The 26,490-nt window shown below is 35.4% G+C and overlaps 1 protein-coding gene across 1 annotated transcript in view; it reads right to left on the bottom strand.

Annotated features, from left to right (window-relative positions):
- Window positions 1-26,298, bottom strand: part of MIPOL1 (mirror-image polydactyly 1) — a 150,984-nt gene extending 124,686 nt beyond the window's left edge. Inside the window, exons 1-5 of the mRNA XM_057367918.1 lie at window positions 26,149-26,298; window positions 24,826-24,905; window positions 10,091-10,277; window positions 7,936-8,071; window positions 6,867-6,972 (exon numbers count right to left, since the gene is read on the bottom strand). Coding sequence (XP_057223901.1) covers window positions 6,867-6,972; window positions 7,936-8,071; window positions 10,091-10,277; window positions 24,826-24,905; window positions 26,149-26,153 — 514 coding nt within the window. The 5' untranslated portion in view covers window positions 26,154-26,298. The remainder of the gene's footprint in view (window positions 1-6,866; window positions 6,973-7,935; window positions 8,072-10,090; window positions 10,278-24,825; window positions 24,906-26,148) is intronic.
- Between the last annotated feature and the right edge of the window lie 192 nt (window positions 26,299-26,490).

Here is a 26,490-nt window from a genome sequence, read left to right as displayed (position 1 = left end):
AAAAAAAAAAAAACCAGAATACTGGCCAGATCTTATAAAGAAAATATGAGATCACCATCCACACTGCTACTGTATCTCAGAAGACACAGCAAATACTATTGCACTACAATTGGTTTTCAAGATAGGTCAGTTTTACAGAAATAACAATATTTTGGACTTTGCAAGGTGTTTATCATCAAATGTGTTGAAATACTGCTTTCAGCATTGGACTATGTGAAAAAAAAAGCAAYCCAAGAAACAGGGCAATTAAAATTTTGTTGATAGTTTTTCCAACAAACACTAGTTATAGTGATGTTAATTCCAAGTAAAAGAGAAAAATGATGAGAAAGCTTTTCTTGTTAACAACAATTTATTGTTGTGGAAGTCAGAGTTTTGCAGTTTAAGATTTAGCATTCAAGATCACTGGCTGCTGAACAGTAAGTGACTTGGGATTTTCTTTGGCATTGATTCGGATCCATTCAATGTAATTTTACTAGTTACTTGTGCCATTACAGCAACAAGAAATACAAACGAGATTTTTCATTATTATAAAAAAGGCCCTGAGCACTTAAGTATTCCTTAATTTAGTGAAATAATAATAAACAGTGACTCGAAAAAATTTCAGTGCATGATTTGACTGCTGTTTCAGAAAGGTATACAACCCTAAGACAGGAGTGAATGAATGTTGAAATCATGCAAAAAAGTATTTTCTGTTTTCTGTCCTTTGGAGAAGTATATTATTCTGACGGAAAAGCAGAAACAGGAAAGAACTTGCTTGGCCAAGTCACTCTTAGAATCCAAGATTCTCATAATGAGCTGCTTCTTTATCCTGCTCAGTTGCTTTCATGAAAAAAACTGTCAGCTGAAATTTATCTTGCAAGAAAGATTTAACTGAAAGTTTTTAGGGATTTTTGTTTTGTTTTCACTTCGGATTTCTGGGCAGCAGCTATGTGAATGTGAGGAATTAGAGAMGTATACTGGGAAAAAAGGTGCAATGACTACCTGCATTATCATTTTCATCAGTCCTCTCATTCCTGTCCACCATTGCTGAGTCTCGGTCTTTCTAATCACAAGAGAAYGTAGAAACTTATCTTTGCCATTTTCAGATGGGCAACTATTACTAAACTTCATTAAGACATATGGGCATATGCTTGTTCTCCTTACAGAAATACAAGCATGTATGTATTTGTTAGCAACTCAAATTACAAATAAAAATCCTCTGAGATTTCCTTCCACTAAATTTGACTGTGCTCACAACTCTCAAATAAGTCAATCTTCTCATAGCCAAATTAAAAAAAATAAAACTTCTGCATTGCTACGAAAACAATATCATTAATTACTCTCTGCTTATACATGTTACAAAATGCAGATAATCCCTAGAAATGCTCAAATTCTAAAGCCCTTACACAGTTCTTATTCAGGTTAATGGCAAACTATCAGCTCCAGGGCTGACTGTCAACTTAAAAATAGTGCTGACATGTTGTATTACGAAACAGACAACTTAAGTTCCTAGTTGTTTTTTGAAAGCTACCATTCATTTACTTTCAGTTATGACGTATAACTGAAAAATAGAATAGTGATAAGAAGATCATAGGAAAACTACAAGTAATTTACACCTAAATGTGACTTTATAGATAAAGCAAWCTGAACAAACACTGATAGAACACACTGACTTCTTTATTGCTTTGTGTTTGTTGTATGTATTTAGTGCATAGCATTCATCTGCTCCTACATTTCCAATGCTATAAACAGAGTGCTCTTAATAAAAGGCTGAAGTTGCTTACTGGCAGCTCTGCATACGGTTTTCTTTGTGTACTCAGACCACAATTCAATTAAAAAAAATAAAGTGGGAAAGAATAGGAGAAAGTATTATTCACAGACCCCAAGGCAGTTCTTGTGAAAGCCAATCCCTGTACAATACTTAAGCCTCTGCTTCTAATACACTAAACACAGCTGACTTCAAAATTCAAACCATAGTGCTGGTAAACTTTTTTTTCTATGAATAATTATTGATGCCTGAATATTTACTTCTAGGGGGAAATATAAACATTACATTAAAGTTTGCAGGTTATAATTTATCATGTTGAAGAAAAGTTTTGTAATGTCACAAGAAGTAGATTATTTGCAGGCCTTTTAATTCCTGGATAAAACCCAATTCTTTATGCTCCTCTAGCACTTGTGCTGAAGAAAGACGGGCCAGACTAGCCATAAAAAATGCAGAAGAAACTGGCTTGGTTTTTACATACAAGCTTCACCCCTAAACAGCTTAGTAATTAATGTTTTAATCTCATCATATATTGCACTTCAAAGAACTGTATGCAACTTTTTGACAATCAATAATTCTGACAACATGAACATAAAATCACTTTGTTTCAAATTAAGCTGTTAAAAATTAAGTATTTCTCAGTCATGACAGCCCTACCTTGGGTTTTTTTTCTGTTCTTTAGATGGATTGTCTACCTTCCTATACAGAAGATTCAAATTCCACATCTATTCTCAAAATTGTGCTATATACCAGGAAGTATTTTGAAAAGATATTCAGGAAATAATATTCCATAATGAAGCACATAATAGGACAAACCCCCTAAGAACTATATAGACTAAATATATAGATTAATTATGCATAGAAGACTGGTTTAGGGAAGTATATGCATTACCTAMCTAAACTGTAAAATACGATTCATATTTAGGTTTATAAACACAAGAGTTGGGAACTACTGAGTTCTTTTGGCTAAAGCCCAATATTGGCCTTATTTCAGTTTAATTGGAAGAGGATCTTGAATTCATCTTCTCCATGAGATATCAGGAACCTGGATTTCTGTTTGTACCAAAGGTTAATAAGAAATGTGTCTGCAAAAGTCAAACAGCATTAAATACCAAAAACTGATTATTATTCTGCAGGAGTTGTTCTGTCATTCATAATCTCTCCATGCTCCAACCTTCCACAGCTAATCTTTAATGGATGACATGCAGGAAAGAAAAATAACATCTAAAAAGGGACTCTAAAGTGAGCTTTGAAGAAATGGAAAATACTTTTATTMTGTGCTGAAAGTTATTGCCACCCAAAATTTATTACTGGCAAGATTACTTATTTCCTCTTACTTTATGGATATTAAATCAAATTAACTCAAAGCTAATAGCCACTTGGATATTTGTTTTCACTTTTGCTATTAAATCTATTGCATATGCATATTCAGTAATTATTTTTCAAGTTAATTTATAAAACTTCAAATAATRTTCATGAATATTTCCACACCATATTCAAAAATTCCAAAATACCACAAATTATATTCACAACATTTTCATAAAAACAGACCTGAATTTGAGACTTCATTGTAGGTATATTGCCGTAGTTTCCAACAGACTGAAAGTTGTATGTTATATACCACCACACTACAAACACCATTTTCCTCTTTTTCCACACTATTTCCTATCATTACCTTGGTCTTTCAGAGAGCATCTACAGAATTCTAATACAGTTTTCAGGCATTAAAAATGGTGTTAAACCCCTAACAGGGCTGGACTCAATCCTGCTGAGCTGATGTTGATTTTAGAAAGTATYAAATTTTGCAACATTATTATTAGACACTGGCACAAAGCCCCCCAACTCATGGAGTAGCCAYTGCTACAGAAAGATTTAAGAATAAATATTTTTATTAGATTTTCATTCAGAATTATTCTTATTTTAGTCTTGCAACAAAAATATTACAGGGGCTGAGGTTCTGAKGCCAACAACTGAGTATCTTGCTGCAGTAATGACACTATGAGAAGACCACGGCTTTGGTATTTTTTCCAGTCTAGAGAAGTTACCACCATGCTCTATAACTCTCCCTTACACTCAACCAACTCCTTCTTTCAAAAGTTCCTATAAACCTCTGGTTTAATTCTTCCATCAGGAAGAAATGAAGTTATTACACCTATCCAAAGTGAGATCTGTTCTCTCAGCTAGTTGTTTTGAAGACTTACTTTGCAATGCCTCCATCTTTATTTTCCAGTCTGTCCTCAGAAGATGCATGCTACTTCCCCCTTTCCACTCCCACAGGTGGCACCCTTTTCTGTTCAACATRTGGAAATTCTGCACACCTGAATTTCAAGATTTGTCTGTTCTTCGTACTCACTTCCCACATGGTGCTCCCTTTTTTCCTTACACTACCCTGGTGTGTTCTTCTATGATATGCTCTTCACTTYCCTGATGTTGCCTCCATCTCTGTTCTTCATGACAGGGAGTAAAACTGACAGTACCTTCTGACATTGGGTTAGAATGACACAAAATCCAACAGAAGGATAAGGAATAAACTGAGGGAATCTGTGGCAGCCATGACCACCAGAAACAACAGTCTTTAATGCTTAGAAGTCTGAGGCCAAAACCTCAAATTCCCTAATTTTCTTTAGCCATAACTAGCTGACATAGAGTTAGGACCCAAGGAAGTTTTAAAATCCATCTTCCAGGCAGCAAAATTTTAAAAGAAACACATTCTGAAAACAAGTTATTTACTGCACACAGTATTATAATTTTCTTCCATCATATATATCTTCTGCCTTAATTCTACTATTTCTTCTATTCTCATGAAACATTTCACAAATTCATATTTTTTTCCTTCACCTTTTCCTTTGAACAATGTAAAAATCATTAAATGATAATATTTGGATAATTTGTTTCTGTAGACTGTTCTACCTTCATTTCAAAATGCCCTTTGTCTTCACTTTTTCCTTCTTTCCATGGGACTTGTTTAGGTAAAACCAATCAATTAGGGGGTTACCTTTTAAAACAGAATTCTAATATTCCTCAAAGTAGATAACACTTTTATGGTGTACCTTTCTGATGTTCTTTACAATATAATTTTGTGGAGTCACTTACTTATCATAAAGTCAGTACTAAGTAATAATAAAAATGCAAACACCCATATTTACAAGCTTCACTCTACCATGTGTTATACGCTGCAGAAATTAAACATTAACTAGTAACGTGAAATCACAGCAGCATGTGTTCTCCCTTCCTCAAAGAACTTAATGCAGAGGGATAAGTTTTTCCTTAAACACAGTCTGTTCTTTAGTAGGTTCTGCTTGCCCAAGGCTTTTACAAGACAGATACACATAGACTTCCACAAATCCAGTTTGGTTCACATAATTCCAGATTTCAAACCATTTATCCAAACTTGGTAACATTCTTAGAACTGTAAGACAGGAAGCAAAAAAACTGTGAAATATTAACGATGCTTCCTTTTGGCAAACAGTTTAAGTAGCAAGGAGCCTCTTGCCCTCATTCTCAGCATTTAAAGGTTTTTATACTTCCTGTACTCATAAAAGGAGGAAAAAAAGGTTATTTTTAAAGGTCATTGTTATTACACTCTGTAGCTCTCTTCAAAATTTGTTTTTTTCTTATTTTGAAAACAGAACAAGCATATTAAATTATTAAATCCATATTCATGCCGTTCTGTTTTCAAGATAAAAATATGCTTAGGACATCATTAGAAAGCTTAAGCAGTAGCATAGGAAACAACAATTTTCTAACAAGTATTTCAACTGGGTGCATAAAAATGAAACTATCCATGTTTTTGACACATCTTTCCAGGTTYTAATGAGTAATAAACACCTACATCAAAGAGAATCAGGTACAGAGGTAAAACACTGGGCAAATATCCAGGAACAAACACAAAACTTCATGTTCAAACCAAACAATCTGCGTTAGCTTTTGGCTGGTGGATATAATAATGATATATAATGCAGATTTTTTTTCTTCTGAAAATAAAGCAAGCAGTTATATAAAATTAAATAAGAATAGAATTATGCCTGTATTTAATTTTTTTCCTAAGATGTTCATTAGATTTGCCTTTCCCTTCCCCCATCACATAAAATCTAGGAACTCTCTCTTCCATCTATAATATTCACAGTATACTGTATTCTCAGGAGTTTGATACTAAGTGGAAAGCCAGCCATCTGTTTTTCAGCTAGAGAGTTTATTATCTGCTCCATTTTCCTAAAGACAATTACTCCTCCCTTTAGTACAAATATTTTTAGGGCAGCTATTACTACTATTAATACTCTATGAAGTGTGTGTGACCTATGAGGAAATAATTTTACCAAGCTTACACTTCCTTTCTTAACAAATGATATAGTGAATTTATAAAAGCACTCCCATTTTTTTAAACATCTTCAGGAAAATCTTAGAGYATTTCTCATCTACACATACAAACACTTTTCAATAATAAAAATGCCCAGCTTCATTACATTAGCAATTGCTGCAAGCATAGAACACAAATTGTCTCCATGCTTCTATGTCGACCCAAAGAACAAGTAACAACAAAGATAAGCATACATTCATTTTCAGCTATAAACTTAAAAACCTTTCCTTTTGAGAATTTATATAAACTTAATTCACTGGATATATGGCATCATCTGACAAAAACTCATTTTAACTACCAAAAGAGCAGATTTTTCAAGAACAGTGCAGGTCTCTAGTTGAGGTGAATGTGAGACTATCTCCAAACAYGGGGAGGGGGTAGTATTGCTCTGAACCAGCTAAAACAATAAGTGGTATTTGAACTGCTGGTTGAAAGGTAGAGGCACTGGTAATCATTATTTCCCCTTGTTTGTTCAGGACCTTCCAACAAAACAAACAACCTTTTTGTGATTGGATTGACATGGTGTTAACAATGCATTTAATGCCCAAATCAGTATGAATACAGGTAAAGCTCCTACTAATACCAGTACCAGGATGTTAAAGCCATCTATTTTCTAAGCAACTCTAAACAGCCACACATAAAAAAAAAAAGTCAAATCTTCCCTCCTTTAGCAAATAAAGCTAACATTCACTAGGCCACGTCATATAGCAACCACGGGTACTGTATGAGCCATACAGCCATCTGTTAAACGCTTGCCTACTGTACCTGCAATCTTTTCTGCAATCTTAGCTTCTGTAGCTCTGTCTTGCAATTCTAAGTCCAGTTTCATTGTCTTCAGCTCCTTGTCCTTTTCAGCCAGCTTATCTTGAAGCTGAATTGAACAAATGGACAGTAAGATTCTTACCTGCCTAAAACTGTCAACCAATTATTTCAACCACAATAAAATTGTAAATAGCAATTTCTTACTCCCAAATACAAACACAAAGCATTACAACAGAAGTTCAATTTATTATATTTATTTGTTTAAGGAACAAATGTTAAGAATATACATTTTAACATCTGCCCAATCTTCCTCTGTGAGACAAGTAGCAATGTGCATGCCATTGTTTTTGTTTGGGATTCTCTTCCTCAGGTATCACCAGCTGTAGTTCTTCTTGCTAAGGAAGTTCAGAATTGCATGGAATATAATGTAGGTGGTGTCTGCATGAACAGCCTGATTCATACCAAGACACTGACATCACAGTCTGAAAAGACTGGTGTAAATGCATAATTTTTCACGTTCTTCATTATATAGAAAATTGGTATTCTTTCACATACTGAGGCCTTTCTTTTGAATGGATATTCACTAAATCTGTTCTTTGACAGATATCTGAGCTTCAATACTCAACAACACTTCAAGGAAAGACTAGACTGCTAGGTTGTTTAGGCACATGTAACCACAGCTAACAGTGCAATGCAGTGTTCAAGGAGGCTGAAATTTTCTCTCCTTCAATAAAGCAGAGTTATCAGGGCCCATTAATTACCTAGGCCACATGTACAGGACCTCCAGATTCTATTCATAAAATTCTGGTCTAATCTTTGGTTTTCATTGGTTTTTATCCCAGGTGCAAGAATCTATGTCATTGATTAAAATCATCAGAGGGTAGGCTGGAGGGTTTTTTTATTCAAGAGAAATAGTTGTTAAGCAATTACTAAGAATCCAAAATGACAGGAAGAGCTAGTGATTGGTGTGCTAAAATAAATAACAAAACTAAATCAGGGACAGTTTAAAATGTATGTTTTGCAAGGCAATTATAAAAAAGCAAATACTGTGATGTGAATATCTCAATTGTACCTTTTTATTTTTGGCCCTCAGAGTGTCCAATTCTTTTAAAAGGAATGAAGTTTCTGTTTTTCCACCTAAATCTTCAGCATATTTCCATGAGGATATAAATTCAGGGAGTGTCCTGCAAGCCTCTCTTTCTACAGTGCTGTATTTAGGAAGGGGGAAAAAAAGAAATGAAAAATAATTAAACAGTAGTTATTCTGCCCCTCTGAAACAAAATACACAGAAACAAATGATCAAAACTTGTTAACAACCTTGCTAACCATTGCAAATATATTAAAAGGTCAGAAAAATGGATGCCCTTCTACCACTTCTTAGAATTGTAGTTCTGCAAAGAATCTGTATATCTGGAATAGTAAATAAAAATCCTACAGTACTAATGCAAAAAACATGATGAATATAAATTTGCTATGAAGTCTATAAACAGTAAATGCTTAAGAAAGCAAATATTAAAAACGATTGCTTAACACAGAGCAACAAAGTAATAAAACATTTGGGGATCAAACTGATGCCCAGGTTAAAAGAAACAAAACTTTTTTGTAGGATGATTCCACATGAAGTGATATGAGAATATCCATTAAAAAAATCTAGGAATTACTCTTGAAGGAAYCTGTAAAATGATGTTAGAATTCTAAATATTATAACTGATAACAGGAATTCCATACTGCATGCCACTTAAGAGTTTTAAAATAACTTATTAGCCATAGATAAGGAAAAGTAAGATTCAATGGGCAGAAAAAATCTGTATCAAAGTAAGAGTTTAATGAAACTCCTTGGGTATCCATTGATAGCCACAGATCACTCATATCTCACTTGTAACATGGCAGCAAAATCAGTAAATTAATGGATTAGAAGAGGAACCAGCAATATTTTTTAGCATTTSCTTTCCTTGAACATTTTCTGGTTATAGGCTTCATAGCCAATGTCATAAGAAGTAGCCACATTAAAGCTATACCTTCTGAACTTTTTCCGCTGTAGATACTACTTTATGTGTAATTCACAACCCAGAAAGAAAAATAAAGCTATCTATTGCTACAGAGTTATTCTCTTAGGCAGACAGTTGTCTGTACTCAGCCCTTTTTCAYCTGCTTCCATTGGATTTATTTTAGTGGGAGTGGCACTGGTAAAAGGTAAGAGGAACAATTTTTGGCTGACTCTGTGCTGTACCTATGCACTCTGGATTATAACTGGCTTGTACTGAAAGATGCATTGCCCATTTGGCTTATCTTAATCTCTAATGCAAAAAAGGCAACCAGGAAAAGGGAAAGTGTCAAGGATTGGGTTTGGCCCAAAATGTCACTGATAGATCTTAATAAACATAACAAAACCAGGTGTAGTATTTGCTGTAGATGGGTCAGGAATTCATGTATTTTTCAGAAGTATATAATAAGGCTTTGCAGCCTTAATCCCATTTTCAAAAACAATTCCGACACTCTTCAGTTAAAACTTGGTCTTCAGAATACCTAAGTCACTCAAAACTGGCAGCATGCTCCYAAACTAGTTGGCTAGTCAAAGGTGTAACTGGACAGCTACTTAAACCTTTGCATGTTGTGTCACATGTAGAGTGTGTAGATATCTTAAGACTGCTGCAGAGGGCCATTGCACAGTACAAACATTAATGACAAGGAATGACCAAAATTAATGACACAATAAAATCTTCAGGGTTTGTATTAAGCTTTTCAATCACATTAGCCCATCTTCAGACTCCTGTCACAGACTGCTAAGAGGTATCACAATTCCTCATCTTCACTCTTCCAGCTTTATCTGGACTTCACCCTGCTTTGTTCCTGCTTCCTACTCACTCATCACATTTCAAGTGCYCGTTGCGTAAAGCCACAAATGCTACACGGCTTTCAAGATCTGTTTTAACTCTGTTCCCCAAGCATTTTCAAAATTCTCTGTAGAGATCRCAATCATTGAAAATCAAGGTGTGATATGAACCATTGCAATGATCATATTTTGTATGAGTGCTAGAGAATACAGAAGTGAAATGCTGCATTCCATAAGAGAGGAAGGGCAGATATGTTGAGTCTAAGTAAAAAGCTGACTTACTGATTCCCATATGGGAAACAAACTTCCCTATATTTATCTAAAAACTCAAAATGTATATTGTCCATAATTTGAATCTAGAAAAACTACATTTAGGGATGTTTCTTGGGTTTACCTTGATTCTTTAGAACCAGAATTACAATCACTTAGGACTCCTCCTCTTTGACTGGTTACTAGCAAATCTGAAAGTTTCGGTGCTTCAGTTTCTGCCTGGATAAAATATTCAGTGAGTTTTTGAGAATTCTTACAAAAATGAAGCTCAGCACAAAAGTCTTCTTTTTTCTGATCCGAGATGCATGTTTCTAATTGGGAAGAGAAGCAAACACATTTTCTCATTTAGAGAATGAAGCACAAACTTGAGATTTCTCATTTGAAAACGGCTAGTTACATTCTTATTGCAGTAGAAAGGAAAAAGTAATTTAGTTTCAGATCACAACTTCTTCATCCCTTCCCTAAGGCAGGAGACCTGTGTTACCTACAGCATGCATGTAGGAACTACAACCCATTTACTGGATTTTTCTCATGGAAACATGAAAAATTCATCACTATTTCCTAATCCCTCTTCCCCTTTAAATGACTGCTTAAAATAATGCTGACTGCAGAAAATTATTTGCCTATCTCTTACAAAATTCAGSTTTACTATAGTGAGATATGATGAATTTCTGCTACAGAGAGGGAATTTTTCAGGTTCTAACTGGATTCTTATAGTGAGGTCWCTTTCAAATCCATTTTGGCTACAAAAGGAATATCATCAACCTGTAACTAGCAATAACAAATTTAAGCACCATTGTTCATTCCTGGAGACTGTGAGGTACAGGGTCATACAACTAAAGAACTTAAAGAATGCAAAGCAGAAATTGTGCCAAAGGGAAAAATTATCTGATTAAAATGTTGAGTGGGATAGTTAATTCTCTTAAGCTTGGGTACTTGATATTTTTAGGACATATTTCTGATATCAAGGCATTTAAATGAAAGAAAGATCCACATACCACAAATGTTCTTTCATAAAGTAAGAACAAGTSAGTTTTAATTATAGAATTATATTAAAAAATGAGAAGAAAGCAGCCTAAAAACACTAGAAATGGAAAAAAGGTGCATATATTACTCATTCTTTCGTTTAGATTAGTAGAGAACAAACATTCGAGCTTTTGCTTATTTAATAAAGTTAGTGTGTCCAAACATTTTGGATAAAAYATGGGGTGTATATTCTTTCATCCATCTTATAACATCCTCCTCAAAAATAAAAATACATTATCCATACAGTTGAAATCCAGTAGAAACAGACCAAAAATACAAATCAATTCATATCAAGGTGCCATCCTACATCTAAACATACAAGCACAGTTTCCAAGTAAAAAAATACTTCAAACTGTCTCTAAAATGTGTTGCAATGGATTCCTCTTTCCTTAAATAAGGAAAGACATAGCCAGTGGCACAGGAAACAGCCCAAAGGCCCCAAGGGATGACTTGGGAATTGGCTAGAGTCAGATTAACAACTTCCAATATGAAGATATGTGTTAGCACCTCAGGGAAAAAGTTGTGGCATCCATTGCTCATCTGTATTCTCCACATCCACTTCAGCACAAACTCATTTGAATCCACTCTAACCATTCCTGTAGACTACAACCACGGATCTTTCTACCAGAGAAACAACAGTCAGTAGAGTATCAGATCTTTGTTTCTGAGCATGTGGAGACCATTATCATAAAATATTTTTTGATAAGTATAATACTCTTTCAGTACTGTGATTGAAATGTGCTCCTCATATCATTTCACAGTACAGAAATTGAACATAGGGTCACAGCCACCTGGATTCTTTGAACAAATGTATGCTGTTTCTACTGGCTTGAAATCCTCCAAGCTTTTGAGCAGAGATTCTCTCTGACATGCTGCTCTCTGAAATATCATCCTATTCACTTCTCCCATATCATCTGCACTATCTCTATAAATGTAATTCCAAATTATGTTGTCCTATGCTGCAGGGGGGTGCGATGCTTCACTTGCCGTAACAACTTTTCCTCCTCTTCCTCCGTAGGGCATCCACTTATAGTATAAGCTATATATAGGTGAAGTTCCTCAAGTGAAGTGTGACACATTCTGTGGAAGAATTCAAGCTCAATGTGTATCTTTTGAAATAACCAGTGACTGTCCTGGGTTCCCATGCCCTCGATCAYCATGCCTAGAGACATACAGTCACATGTAGTACTTCCCAGGTCATCCCAACATTATCACTAATACCTAAATGGAAGAGCAGCAGGGAGTGTGAGGGTCAGATGGGGATCAGTAGGCTTTCTATAACATTCTGAATATGAGCTGCCAACAAGAAGCAAAGCTCTATAGACGACAGGTAAGTTCAGCAGGCAGATTTTTATTTTTGTTTTAAAAACCAGAAGCGAATATGCCTGTATGATGAGATAAACATCTGCATTAGCAGCTGCACTACTGCAAAATTCTTARGACATGTCAAGATGCAGGTTTTTAGCTGTAAATTATTGTAGCTAAAGAAAAAAAAGAATTTACAATACCACTAGAAATGTGTTAGCATTTATTAATGCTAATGCTGCTTCTTTAGATAAGGTACATTTGCAGCACACCTTTTCATCCAAATTCAACTCCCTCAAGCACATGGGTAAGACTAAGTAGCATCGCAGGAAGGCTGCAAGTGGCATTCTAGGAAACATTAGATGAAACACTGAGGATCTCTTTTTTTCTCTACTGGCTTTGTAAGACTGAAGATGATGGCAACCTTCTCCACTCAAAACTGAAATCACTCTGCCCAAGGGCACTAAAGTGAGAGGTTTTGACTAATTTAATAAAGCTATAATGGTTTCTTTTGGTCAACATGCTAAATTTGTCAGTAGAATGCTTTGGGGAAGACATTTTGAGCACTGTCAGATCAATGGACATAGCATTCATTTTATTTTAAAAACCACTTTATTCTTCACATAGTCTATGACCCCCCACCTCAAATAATTTATGGCCTTGGTACATGGTAGCTTGTTTTSTTGCTAAACTGTCAATTTTAAACAATGCACGCCAGTGCTTTTCCTCATGCCTCCTACAAATCGTATTGTGCACTAATTACCAATGCTGCAGACACACACTGGGGAGTAAGTAGCATTTGCAATAATCAGGCTGCACAGGGAACATCAGAGAAAGGGTAAAACAGCCTTRCAAGCTTTGGAAAAAATTATGTGGATTTCATTAAGTGGTACCACCACTGCTGATTCTGGTTCTTAAGCATACTAAACAACTTTTTTTTCCATATAAAATAGAACAAGTTCAGTAGCCCAGATTAATATTTCACTATAGGGAGAAGCTGAACAGCTGATCTTCTGTATGTATTTATCTTGAATGAATAGCTTGTTCACATTGCGGGAAAGAAAAGCAAATGTTAAGAAGCAGGAATATAAAGACACTAGAATTAAATCTGGGAATTGATTGTGAGGGACGTAAGGGGAAGATAATGCTGTCATGGCTTGAAACAGCAAAGGCAGAACAGAATTCAATGTTGTTAAGCTGAGAGTGGTTAAAATGTCAAGTAAAAACACTGAACCCCTCAYACTGTGCAGGTACCCACTGCTCCTCATGGCTCCTTCTAAGAAGTGGGGGCTAAATACTGAGATCAGGGAAAGCACAGGATTAGAGAATCCTCTACCAACAATGACAAGCGCCCAGAAGGTGCAGATTCAACTGGAAGACTAAGAAGGAAATAATTTCCCTTGTTACACCACTCAGCATATTCAGGAGTCCCTTCATCCAGCAGAAGCTGAGTTGACATCTTCTCCATAGTCTTTCAGCACCCCACTAAAATGCACTGATAGCTCAGAGCTTTGCAGGGAATGTGCACAGAATAAGAGTAAGAGAAAACAAACCAAACCCAATGGAACATGCACAGAGCACCTCAATACATGGGACTGGCCACAGATCTGATTGTGCATGAGTATGGGCACACTGGAAGCCCCAGGTATGCCAAATCAGCTTCAAGTGTAATAGTTCTTACAGCTCGCTAACTATAGCTTATTAGGATTTGTTTTAAGTTGGTCTGTGGCATCGACATASTGTGTTCTCATCTGTCTGCAAAAGACTGCACAAGTGAACCCCTAAAGGAATGGCAGTAAAAGGCATAATAAGAAAAAGAGCAAAAGCAGGAAGGAAGAGAATGAACCATATATCCTGGAAGCAGGAGCAAAGCTGACTGCAAATTCAGTAGCTATGACTCTGTGCCACTGTCAGACTAAAAACATTTGAAAAAATGTAGAACATAACATTGTGTTATATTTGAGGAAATACAACATCAATTACTAAAAGCCTCCAGAATTCCTCCAGTTAATCATAGAATCATAGAATGTTTTGGGTTGAAAGAGACCCTAAAGATCAACTAGTTTCAACTTCCCTGCCATGGGCAGCGATGCCACCCACCAGTTCATATTGCCCAGTGCTGATCCAGCTTGGCCTTGAACACTTGCTAGTACAGGGCATTCATAAATTCCCTAGACAACRTGTTTCAGTGCCTCACCACTCTGTGGGTAAAGAATTTCTTCCTAATATCCAACCTAAATCTCTCCTCTTTTAGCTTGACACTGCTCCCCCTGGTCCTGTACTACCTCTCTCTGTGAAAAGTTGCTCTTTTTTTATAAGCCCCCTTCAAACACTGGAAGGCCACAGTGAGRTTTTCCCAGAGCTCTTTCCTCTCAAGTCTGAGCAACCCCAGCTCTCYCAGCCTGTCCTCACAGCAGCTGCTCTCCAGCCCTCTGATCGTATTCCTGGCCAAGTCTGCATTTGCTGCAACAGGCCCACACTTTCCTTCTGCTGGGCCCCCCTAACTGGATGTGGTACTTCACATGGGCTCTCATAAGGGCAGMGTGGAAAGGTAGAATAGTTTTCCTCAACCTGCTGGCTCCATGTCTTTTGAYGGAGCCCAGGATGCAGTTGGTCATCTGGGCTGCCACAATGTATTTTTTCTTCTCAGTCTAAACAACAACACAACTTCAATGTCTGTGGGGATTTTRTGTTGGTATAATACCAGAAATTTTGAATTTCAAACAAGAGGGAATATTCACTATCCAAAACTATCTATGCAAAGAGCCACCCTGGACCTCCACCAAACCAACCTGTTCCCACTGGAATAATAGGACACGCTTCCTACATTTAAAAAGATCTTGATCTTGCCTCCCTATAAAACACATATCTACCTCACTTGCTGCAATAACTACGTGTGTAAAAGCATTCCTTTAGAGCTACASCTTCAGTTTCACTAGACTAATAGCTACTCTTTATTATTGACTTTCAAATTATCTAGATTTTTTTTCTACATTAATAATACTACAAACTTAACCTGATGACCACTAACTTTTCAAGGTATGCAAATGAAATCAGTACATTGGCCGAATATTCCTCCTTGAGTTGAAAATGATGAGTCAGCTATTTTGTCAAAAGACAAACATTAATTCACTTGGCTATTTAACTACTGGAACTTCTACCAAACAGAATGACTGTGAAAGACTCAGACTGCTCAACAGTTTACCCTTTACTAAATGATTAAAAGGCATAAATCCTGAAAATGAGTGGGAACCAAAATTAAAGGCTTTTATAGGCATAAATATGCAAAGAAAGAAAATTAGTCTGGCAGAAGAAATCTGATCCTATTGTCTGGCACTAGTGACAAGAGTTGGTTTAGGTCTTATGCATTTTCAGAATGCCTGTAATTTCCTTTTTCATTCATATTTGAGCTAACACGGATGCAATATGCATGATTTACATGTATATGTCAAAGGGTATTCATTACTTTTGACTTGTTTCCTCATTGTTTTATCTTTCCCACGACCTACAAATAATTTTTCAGAGTTAATCCTAAGAAAAGGTGCAGTACCTAATCTTCAAGGAGAAAGTAATTGCTATTTCTGAAGAACAATTACAAAAGCTCAGTATAAAAATACAAGGTCTGTAATATACACTTTCKCCAAAACAAATGGCATGAAAAAGTGAAGTTTTACTGTCTTTGCACTTACTACAGATTTACTTATGTTACCAATTATTTAGGCCCCTTTAGTGCACTGCAGTATACTGAGAACAATAACCTGCAACTAAATGAAATGGTTGGCCTTTCATGATGCACTTTTTCTAATGTTTAAAGAAAACTGAACAAACTTTAAAATGATTATTCAGTAGGACTCTAAGATCTCACTAAATCACTTATGTAACATGGAAAAAAGGCAGTCACAGGAACCTGAAAACAAGTAAAGTCTGAGCTCAGAGTAGTTTTGTAATACAAACCTAATTCCTTTTTTTTTTCTGTGCTTTTCCCAGCCAAAGTACCACGTTACCTGCCAAACCCTTGGCAGTAACAAAGAGGAAATCACCACCTAGGTGCATTTTACATTCTACCCCAACAATACATGACCGTGGGCTCTGCAGAGAGCATCATGGGCCCGCTCACAATGGGGACTATCAACTTACTTTTAAGCAACTCTTACTTATAAAAGTCCTGGATTTATCCCTGAGATAGGATGTCTCCTCTCATTTTAAGATACACCAGATGGATGTTTGTTGAAAWAAACCTTGGAAAGAATATTTTTATGGAAACTCACAGATATTTTTCAGGAGATGCATAAGTACTGTGATGCTCATTTCAAAGCCATCGCAACTGAGGCACAGAATAATTAAGCAACTCTGTTGAGGTCATTGAGCAAGCCACGTGTCCTGGTTAACCAGGACAGGGTTAATTTTTGCAGTAGATAGGAGAGGGGCATGGCCAGACAGAGAGGTTACTCTATATGAACTCAGGTCATTGCCAGGGGGAAGGGAATGGGACTCTTATGGGGAGATTGATTCTTTCTGGTCCAGAAAACGTGCCAGAGGGAGCTGCCGAGTGTTGCCTCTTCTGGGGCAGAGGGTGATTGGGGTCTTGGGGGTGTGGTTTCCATGTGAATCRTTCGTCTTCTGATGCCTTCTGTCATCAGAATCGTGCCTGTTACTCTTCAGTTTCTTACCCATTGCTGTTCCCAGTAAATTGCTCTTCTCTGAACCTGTGGCTTTTGTGGCTCCAATTGGAGGGGGAAGGGGGAGCTGCAAGTGGTTTTAGTGGGAGCTCTAATTTGGAGAAAACCATTCCTAAATCGTGACACTGTGACAGAAGGAAGAACTGCAGAAGTCAAAGGTGCTGGATCCACATTGCATCTTGGAGTCTGTGCTACCTCACTGATGGCCCTTCCTACTCTTTTCTCCTGCTCAGAGACCTCAATTTCTTCTCTATTCTGTCACAGAAGTTTTAGAAACTAATGACTATTGTACTTCAAGAAAAAAAAATCCCTTTTACTTATGAATAGGAAAATAACATTTATACAATCAAAAAAAATAATATTAATTTAAAATAATTAAAATAGTATTCTGTAACACTTCTTTATGATGATAATTTTAATCCATATGACAGGTTAAGTTACAGTGTTTTTATATTAGAAGACAGATGTGCAATAAACAATATAAATAAACTTCCTATAATTTCAGTATTAGGCAGAATAAATGAAACAAACATTTTTAAAATTATATTGAGTATCACTCTGATGCAAAGAAGTTCCAAACAATTAAAACTGTTTTAGAAGTCAGCCAGGTGAACACAACAATACAGTTCAAATGCTTGATCTCTGGCTACAGCTATCAAAGCACTTACCCAAAAAAAAACTGAACAAAGAGAATAATCTTTTATCACGAATATAATCTTACTGGAACTTCATTGAGAAAGTTATTTGCAAATGAAATAAGAATAAGCAAAGCTATATTTTGCATTAATGTTTTTGCTTGCTCTATATCCTATAACACATACATAYACAAAAAAAAGAAGAGTCTTGAAAATATTTTGTCTGCTAAAATAAAAMCTCAGAATTTTAATTATTAATTTTTTTATTCCTTAAAGGAATTTAAAGAGAACACTGAATTCTGTTTTAGCACTATAAGTTGGGGAATATCTGTGTTACTTTGAATGCTTCTGAATTCACCTGTATTTGTGTGGAACCCTGGCAACACCCTTCATAAAGAAATAAATTGAGGAAGAGGTTAAGAACAGTTGGGAGTTATTCTGGCACAAGCAATTTTTTACCATTCTCCAAGGATTCTGATTATTTTAATAATGACATTTCTCTGGCTTGTCTCTCTCACTAAGTCTTTTGTCCTCCTCTTTGGCATCTAAACAGCAATTGTGTACAAACTGTTGAATATTTAAAACAGAAAAATGCTACTCAGTCTGTAAAATACGTGGCCAATCGTTATTTTGGTATTCACTGCAGTTAATGGTGATRCATTTATTAATGTGTAAATATCAGACATTTCCTTTGGCATTCCATTCTCCGTTTGCAATTCATTAACATATTGTTATTTTAAAATATTAGTCTCTGAGAAGACACCAGATTTTCATCGGATTGGTCTCACACTTGAAAAAGCATTTTTATATTCCGAATGCATCAAAACAGCACAATCTCTAGGCAGATACTAAGTGGGATTCACTGAAACACAATGTTAGTTCTAATGGATGGATGATTGTGTTTGGTCTTTTGAAACTTTGAAGTATAGGTAAGTCTTGATCACACAAATTAATAAATCCTAAAGCTGGAGTTAACAATAACCATTACACCCAAATTCTGCAGCTTAGCCCAGCCAATTTTTCAAAAGGTCAGGTTGTGAACTGGAGAAGATCAGGGAGGTCCACCGCATAGCTTTGTTGCCAGGCATCTCTCGTCTGGATTGTTGCAGGCATTTATTAGTATTCGTCAGCAGACTCAACAAAGCAAACAAGAAATTCAAGCACGAATAATAAAATGAAATGCTGCTATATAACCCTTTGTCATTCAGCAAATATGGGACTTTTTAGCTACATTGTTCCTAAACCTGGGTTACTACTTTAATTTTTCTCCACAGTGCAGACTGAATGAGTATGCATGTGTGTTAAATGCAGAGCTCCCTTAACAACTGCAGGACTGCCATTTAATCTGTTGGTAGATGGACCATTTCCTGTGGGAACTCTAGCTATGATTTCCAGATCCACCAAATAAATCTCAGATTAAGATTCCAAATGAAACCTGCCTTTGGCAGATAAAAAATGTCAAGATGGATATAAACAGTAAAATTATAAATTATCTAGGTGTTGCACGATGACTTGATGTGCGTTTTTTGTTTACACTTTCCCTGATATCACAACTATACAAGGCATTCATCAAATGTCACACTTTCATAATACTGGAGGCATCATTAAAACTGTTTGGCTAAGGACCTTGAAGTGTTTAAGCAGTAGCTCAAAAGTATATTTGTGCAAAGTAGAAGAATAAATTTACATATCAGCAGCAGCTCATAAGGGATGGGTAAATATTCTGTTTATCTCTCATTGTAATTCAGGTTAGTTTAAATACAGGGTTTCAGGATATCATTACAGCCTATATGGAGTCATTACATAATTTCCAAACATAGTGTCTGCTGGAGTTTTACTAAGCATGCTGTGTTTATGTTTTCTAAACCAACTAAAAACAAAGTAAACCCTCCYACCCCATTTGTCTCTTGCTATTGTCATATCAGACAATTGCTTTTCACATATAACCCCTTCCATTATCTAAATCTTAATGATCCAGAACTCCCTTTTATCTAGGCAGGGTCATGTTTCCCAATGCCCATTAATTATAGCGAAAATTCTCTTATCCAAATGTACTCAACCTCCCTTACACCACACAAACAACTAAGGCTTTGCTGAATTAAGAGTTCTAAACAAAATCCCARGAAACTACAGATTTAGAAGTAAAGAAAAATATTGCAATTTTAAGTGTGTAACATCAAGGAAAGATCACTCTGCATGAAGTGGCCATAAAGTGCCAATGCACCCTCTACTCCAGTAATGATCTACTAAATATGCAGGTGWACTTGGGAGCCTCCAAGGCACTCCCTGAAGAACCTGTCTTTTAATAATTTCTTTATGTTTTTGATCTGAACTTAAGCCTCATTCCAGCTGTTACAAAAATAGAAGTAATGAAGGTTTCTAAAGAAGAAAATAACCAAATTCCTCTTGCACTTGTGCAAGGTCTTCCAAAGCTCCTTCTGAAGCACTACTTAAAAATGACGGTGGTAGCAAGTGCTGTTCTCTCTGAAGTACATTTCAAGGCTTTCTGAAGTTAGCTGCACTCATACTTTACACACTTAAGATTCAAAGTGCAGTACTTCATGGTGTGCATTCTCCCCATCAGTGCTTGCAGCATTCAATGCAGATAAGGCCCTACACATTTTGGGCGTACTCTAAAGGGTGGAAAAAATCATATTCACAACTTTGCAGTGAGTCAAGAAAATACTGTATATCTAATTGTGCTTCTGGTGAGGAGTCTTTCTGCAAGCAGTCTGGCTAAAAATGTCCGGTATTCCACCACTCAAAATGTACAAGGAAAGAAATGGGATGGAAAAAGGAGAGATGAGAATTTAAATGCATGAAGGGGTGATTATATTTACAGGAAAAGACCAAGCAGCATTTGGTGATTTTTCAGTTATCATTAACTCATTCTTATCTTCTAAGTCATGTCACACTATTCCTTCTTTTTCATGGAAGATGTTTTCTTCATCTTCCACACTTAATGTTGCTCAACAGTTATTAGCCACTTTTCCTAGGTTTTACTCATGAAAGTTCATCCTCTCAGCCTCTTTTCAGCCTTTTACATAAGACAGAAAAACCTCCAGCTATACTTGGCTCTTTGCAAGGGGACTTCTGACAGAGCACAGGGAGTTTGATGCTGAAAGCACAGCACACACTGAAGACACTGATCAGCTGAGCCACATGGCTGTAGAGGATGCTGCCTCTCTGCATATCATGTACATTTTTCTGCATGCACACCCTTGCAGTATCCAGGCCTTCTTTCTTTCCGAAGCAAACAGCACTTAATTGCTAAAACATGAGAGCAGAGGGAGACCAGACTCACAGTATCTCYTGTTGAGGCATGCAAAAGAAGAAAAAGACTTCATTGTGACAAGTGTGCTTAATTCCATCTCTGCTAYAGCCTTGAAAGAAGAGCTTTAGATTTACTTTAGAGTGTTTTCAGCTGTAGTGGGTAAATTCTGGAGAAAGCAGCATCAGCACCTTTACCATTAGCTGTTTTTTGACCCAACTGGAGCATTAGATGAAAAACCTTTACAATGCCATATTGCTCTCAAGGCTTTCTTTACCCATTCATCTTCGTGTGTGTCAAACTCACACAATAGAAATTCCAGACGAAAAAGCCCTTGTAATTACTATTGCAAAATCAAATCCACAAAAAAGGACATTACAATCATTACACAACTGGAAGAGTTTTTTACTTCTTACAAGATAGTAAAGTTAGCAAAAGAAGATGTTTCATTTAAATTAAACTATGCATATGACTACATTTCCTCAATTACCATAAAAGTAAAAAGACCAAAAGAACCCAGCTCGCCACCAGATAAAATACCTCCTTTGCAAATTTCCCTGCACAAGCTGATTCTGCAGTTCTGTTCCTATCTACATTATCACATCTCTTTAATGCTAGTCTCCTCTGAACTAGTTTTCACACACGCAATTATAAAGTTCAGTTACAAGCTGCAAGYATTCTTTTGAAGTTGCACGGAAAGTGTCTATATGGATCATAACTAAGAATTGCCATCAAATTCTTAAAGTGAAATTGGTTCACTGACTTACTTTTCAAAATGTGCTTTAAGTAATGGCTTAGCTATGCATATATATATATATATATATATATATTTCTATGTTTGAAAAAAACATAATAACCACCTTTTAAGAAAGCAAACAACTCTGCCATTTAAAATAATCAATCTATTACCTTGTTTTAGAAATTTACAAATAATAATGATACAATACGTTAAATTCTGGAGTCAGCAAAACTCTTAATTTTGTTGTCAAAATAGAYCAAACAGTACTCAAAATTCTAAGACTTCTCCTAATTTCTGGCCTGTCCTTAAAGCACGGATGCTCAGAAACATGACATAAGCAAAAACATTACAACAGTGAAAGATAAATAATACAGAAGTATAGCTGCGCCTATTCAAACATGGTACACAGTCTGAGTCAAATAAGACACAAATTTAACTCCAGCATTTTGCGCAATCACTACTTTCTTATCCTGGTAACTCTTCTGGAAAACTGCCACAKCAAGTCCTAAAYATATATATATATAAGTACAGAAACCACCCACTTTTAGGTTCCCTCTTGTGTTTTCACAGTATTAATATTTTTGTAGTTTCTATTAGTCATGGAAACCTCACTGAAGTAAAAACTCTACCCTGATGAAATGWGTTTCCTCACACCCACCATCACTGCAATGCAAAGATATGCATCTGTTTGCCAATACAAGTTTATTTTTATAATTGAATACTATTCTAGGCTTTCTAGATATCCTGAATATTTTTCATTTTTAAGTGGCATAGAGCTCAATGGTCTGCTGCCAATGTTCCTGGTACATTCTCTCAAATACCCTCACAGAGACATTAAAAAAGACATGAACCTCCTAGTAAAAACTAGGTGCTGTGGAGAAAGGGTACATTTAAACCTGATACAAAATAACAACCCTTGCACACAGACTRTTCTTTAATTCTTCCTAATAGAACAGAACAGTGACAAAGTCTTCAACCCACACAGGGATACTATACTCCAAACAACTCGGAAAGTTAAAAAGAAAATCTCACCTATCAAACACTTCAGATATACTCCTCTTAAACACTACCTTTCTTTCAAGTATTTTATTTTATAACATCTATTAACAGGTTACATATTATCCCACATAACCGCCATAAACCCACCACTTCTCTGTATCTGACGTTTTTTCTATTTTTTTTAATTCTCATTGCTTGACTGAATTTTCATTTAGTCAGAAGAATTTAACCTCATATTTGCTTTAYCATCCTTATTTGTTGACAAATAATATAATCTCCAATATCTCAGTGATGGATATTAAAAACATTTGAATGAATGATTATAGGGTTATTCTCAACCCAGCATTTAAACTTCCAAGTTACAAGRAAGGAACATCAAAATCCTGTTCAGTACCAGCTGCACAAAGGAAAGATGACAGAGCAAGCAGAACACAAAATGGCACACTCTTCAACACACACATTTACACAGAATATGAAAAGTTGCTGTGCTTAAGTAATACAATGAGAAAATGCACTAGAATATCCACCAAGAGCACATATTGAACATTATGTTGCTGAAAATGACCGGTTATCTTTATGGTAAGCGAATGCAATTTAGCTGTTAATACCCAAATAAAATTCTAAGAAAAAAAAATTCCTCATCCAAACCAGTATCATGACAGGAAATTTATGAGATTTACCCATAATCCCTTTCTCTAACTTTCCTAGGAGCAAAAGCATAAAGAATTACATTACTTATTAATGATTATTCTAAAGAAAAGTGTATAAATTTTATTTTTGTTTATATAACAACTCCTATTGGATGCATGAATCTGTAAGYGTTAGCTTGGAGGAAACAGCTGTCTAAACAGCACAAATTTTGAACTTAATGCCTCAGAAAAAAATACACAAGAAACTCAGTAACTTCTCAGTTTTAAAAATAKCTCTGAGCAGCAGCAGAACATAATTTCTTGCAATTAGACAGAAAATATTTCACAGAGAATCAGTTTCACTTGCCTACTTTGGCAAATTTAACCTTTTGAACCATTCTTAGGGTATGCTGACCCCTAAAGGTCTAAAAATACTAAACCTGATTAAGCCATGTCACATTTAAATTGTCAGAATACAATTCTCCACTAACTTATACAACCATGACTATTTTTGTTTACAGAGTATATGACACAAAAACTTTTTAACTTGACTCAGTAACAGCTCAAAATTYCATAAATTGAAAGGGGTCTAGAAGCAGTTAGTTTATTTTACAGAATAATATAGGTAGTAATTCCTTTACATGTGAAAGACAAGCATTAGCTCCAAAATGGAGCATTTCTTCTTCCTTCTGAACAGACTCTCCATGAAAAGCTTGACATTTATTATCTTTTGAGAGAGAATACATAGTATAAAACTCAAAAAAAAAAAGGAGATATACAAGAAGCTATCRGGCTCTGATATAGAGGGAAACCTTGATGTTGACACACCTATTCCATTTTGGTTTTTTTAATCTACACATATTCACTTAGTACCAAAAACCCACCCTTAACTGGTCTCTTTTTTGTTTCTTCCTTCTACACACTATAAACTAGTCACAAACCACTTTCTGACAATGSTCTTCTAAAAAGTCAGCCATATAATGTACTCTCAAATTCAGTGGGGTTTTTTTCCCCTTAGGTTTCTGTCATGAAACATATAAGAAGGTCTCTGAGAACAATTGTGTTTGTTCAACCAAATACAGATACAAAAAAGATATTTTCATCCTGATGAAGATGAAAACTCCGTGAACTAGGGATGTCCCAAGTTAACCAAGGCTACCTTTACCTCCAAGCCTTACCTTACAGTCTCAATTCAGTTGAGCAATTAATGAGAAACTCATTAATATTAGTAGGCAACTTAGTCATACCCTAGGCACGAGTACTTTAAGTCARATCTTCAGATTTATTGTAAACCATTAAAAAAAAATTGGAAAGTAAAATGAAATGTACAGACTAAGAATTTAAACAAGACTTTTGAAAGTTATACAAAAATATTTTCAATAATCCAGAAAACAAAAGTGAAGCTTTATACTCATGTAACAGCTCTCCTGTTATTCCAAGTACTTTTAAGGGGCAGTATGTGGTTGTGGGTTTTTTCTTCCACAGTCATATATCAGCAAGAATAAACACACTCCAGTCACTGCCTAGCACTGGTACAACACCTGAGGTTCCTTATTAATATCTTTAAAGTCCCTACCTTTTGACCAGTTCTCCATTTGTTCTTCTGAACTTGTTTGATCTGGCACAGAGTCCAGCTTCTGCTTGAATGTTTCAGAGCTAAAATAAAACAAACTCTAGATAAATAAACTTGAAACAATATAATACACCTACACTTTGCCTTCATTTTACAGAAAATTTACAAGAGAAATTATATTAAATATTTATAACAGGACAATGAAGTGTGCATATTTTAACAATGAGTGAAAATTATATTATATAAAATATTTTTTCTGCACTCATCTAATTGTTATAAATATTTGGTTCAGTTTTCTGTTGCATGTAATGCCTTTGCTGAAATATTTATTAGTATTTTCTTCTCGAGTCTGGTGTTGCAAGAACAGCTCAAACCACACCAAGCAGTCCTGCTAGAGGCAACAACACTTCTCACTTTGGCAGTTAYTACAGATGGTGGCATGTGCTTCACTTCACAGCATTCTTTCTTTTGCTTCAATTTCCTAGATAAAATACAGGTAAAGTGGCTTATGACTATGCCAACTCTGAATTTGCAGGTCTTTCCAAACAGCTAAATAATGCATCYTAATATTTGCATACATATTGCTTCAGACTATAGTTAATTACACAGTTGCAATATTTCCTATAATCAAAGATCTTAAAGAAATAATCCTCAATAAGACCCACAGAAAAATGCCTACCAGCCATAATTTTTTTTGTTAAAATATATATTCTTTTATGTGTTAAAAATTCAATTATACTATGTATCACAAGGAAATCTAAGTAAGTTTGTAATCTTGGTAACATAGTAAGCATACCACAAATTTTATTATTTACTCAAGCACCTTCTTAGAAAGTATTGTATACAGGACAATTTTGGATCTTTAACTATGTGCTAATTTTGCATGTTTTCCCTGATATATATATATATATATATATATATATACATTTACATTTATTAAAAAGATTTATGTGTCTTGAAGATACAGTGGATGGATTATGAAAACACCCAGAGAGTTGTCATTGTGCAGAAAAACGTAAGAGATTTAAAAAAAAAAAACACATACAATTCAAGCAAATTATACCAAGACACATATCCTAAATAATAAAGCAGCAGAAAAAATTGTTTTCCCATACAACACCAAAAAAGCAGATTATTTAATTTTTATCTTTAAAATGATAAAAAAAGTTAATTGCAAAACCATTTAAGACTAAACCCTAACATGTACACCAAACATTCAGGAAATACACATTTAAATTATATTTGTTGTTGACTATAAATGTGCACGGTTAAATAAATGCACAGGATTTGATGTGTTTAGGTCTTAACACAAAATAACAACTTCACCTCATATTGCAGAACACCAAGTCCCTTACAAGAATCCCTCAAATGAAGCTGTATGCTTCTTCTTCAATTCTGTGTAACTGTGTTGATTTGAAGTTGGCAATCTTTTTCTAAGTTCCTCATTTACTTTTGGATTAGCTGAAAATATAGAGGGTTATTAATATCAAGAAATAGGTTCCTGTCAATGAAGCCATTTCCCTACATATTGCACAAAAAGGTTCATAATAATTGCAGTATTTTAATAAGATATTCATATAGCAAGACATGAAGAAAATATGGTGTTTAATAACCTCTGGAGTATTTTAAAACATGTCTTAGGGCCTTAATGTGTCTAGTAATATACTA

The sequence above is a fragment of the Malurus melanocephalus genome, unplaced genomic scaffold, assembly GCF_030028575.1.
Source record: "Malurus melanocephalus ecotype Western Australia unplaced genomic scaffold, MMel_1.1 scaffold_0, whole genome shotgun sequence".
NCBI classification, from domain to species: domain Eukaryota; kingdom Metazoa; phylum Chordata; class Aves; order Passeriformes; family Maluridae; genus Malurus; species Malurus melanocephalus.
This window is presented reverse-complemented; position numbering and strand designations above follow the sequence as displayed.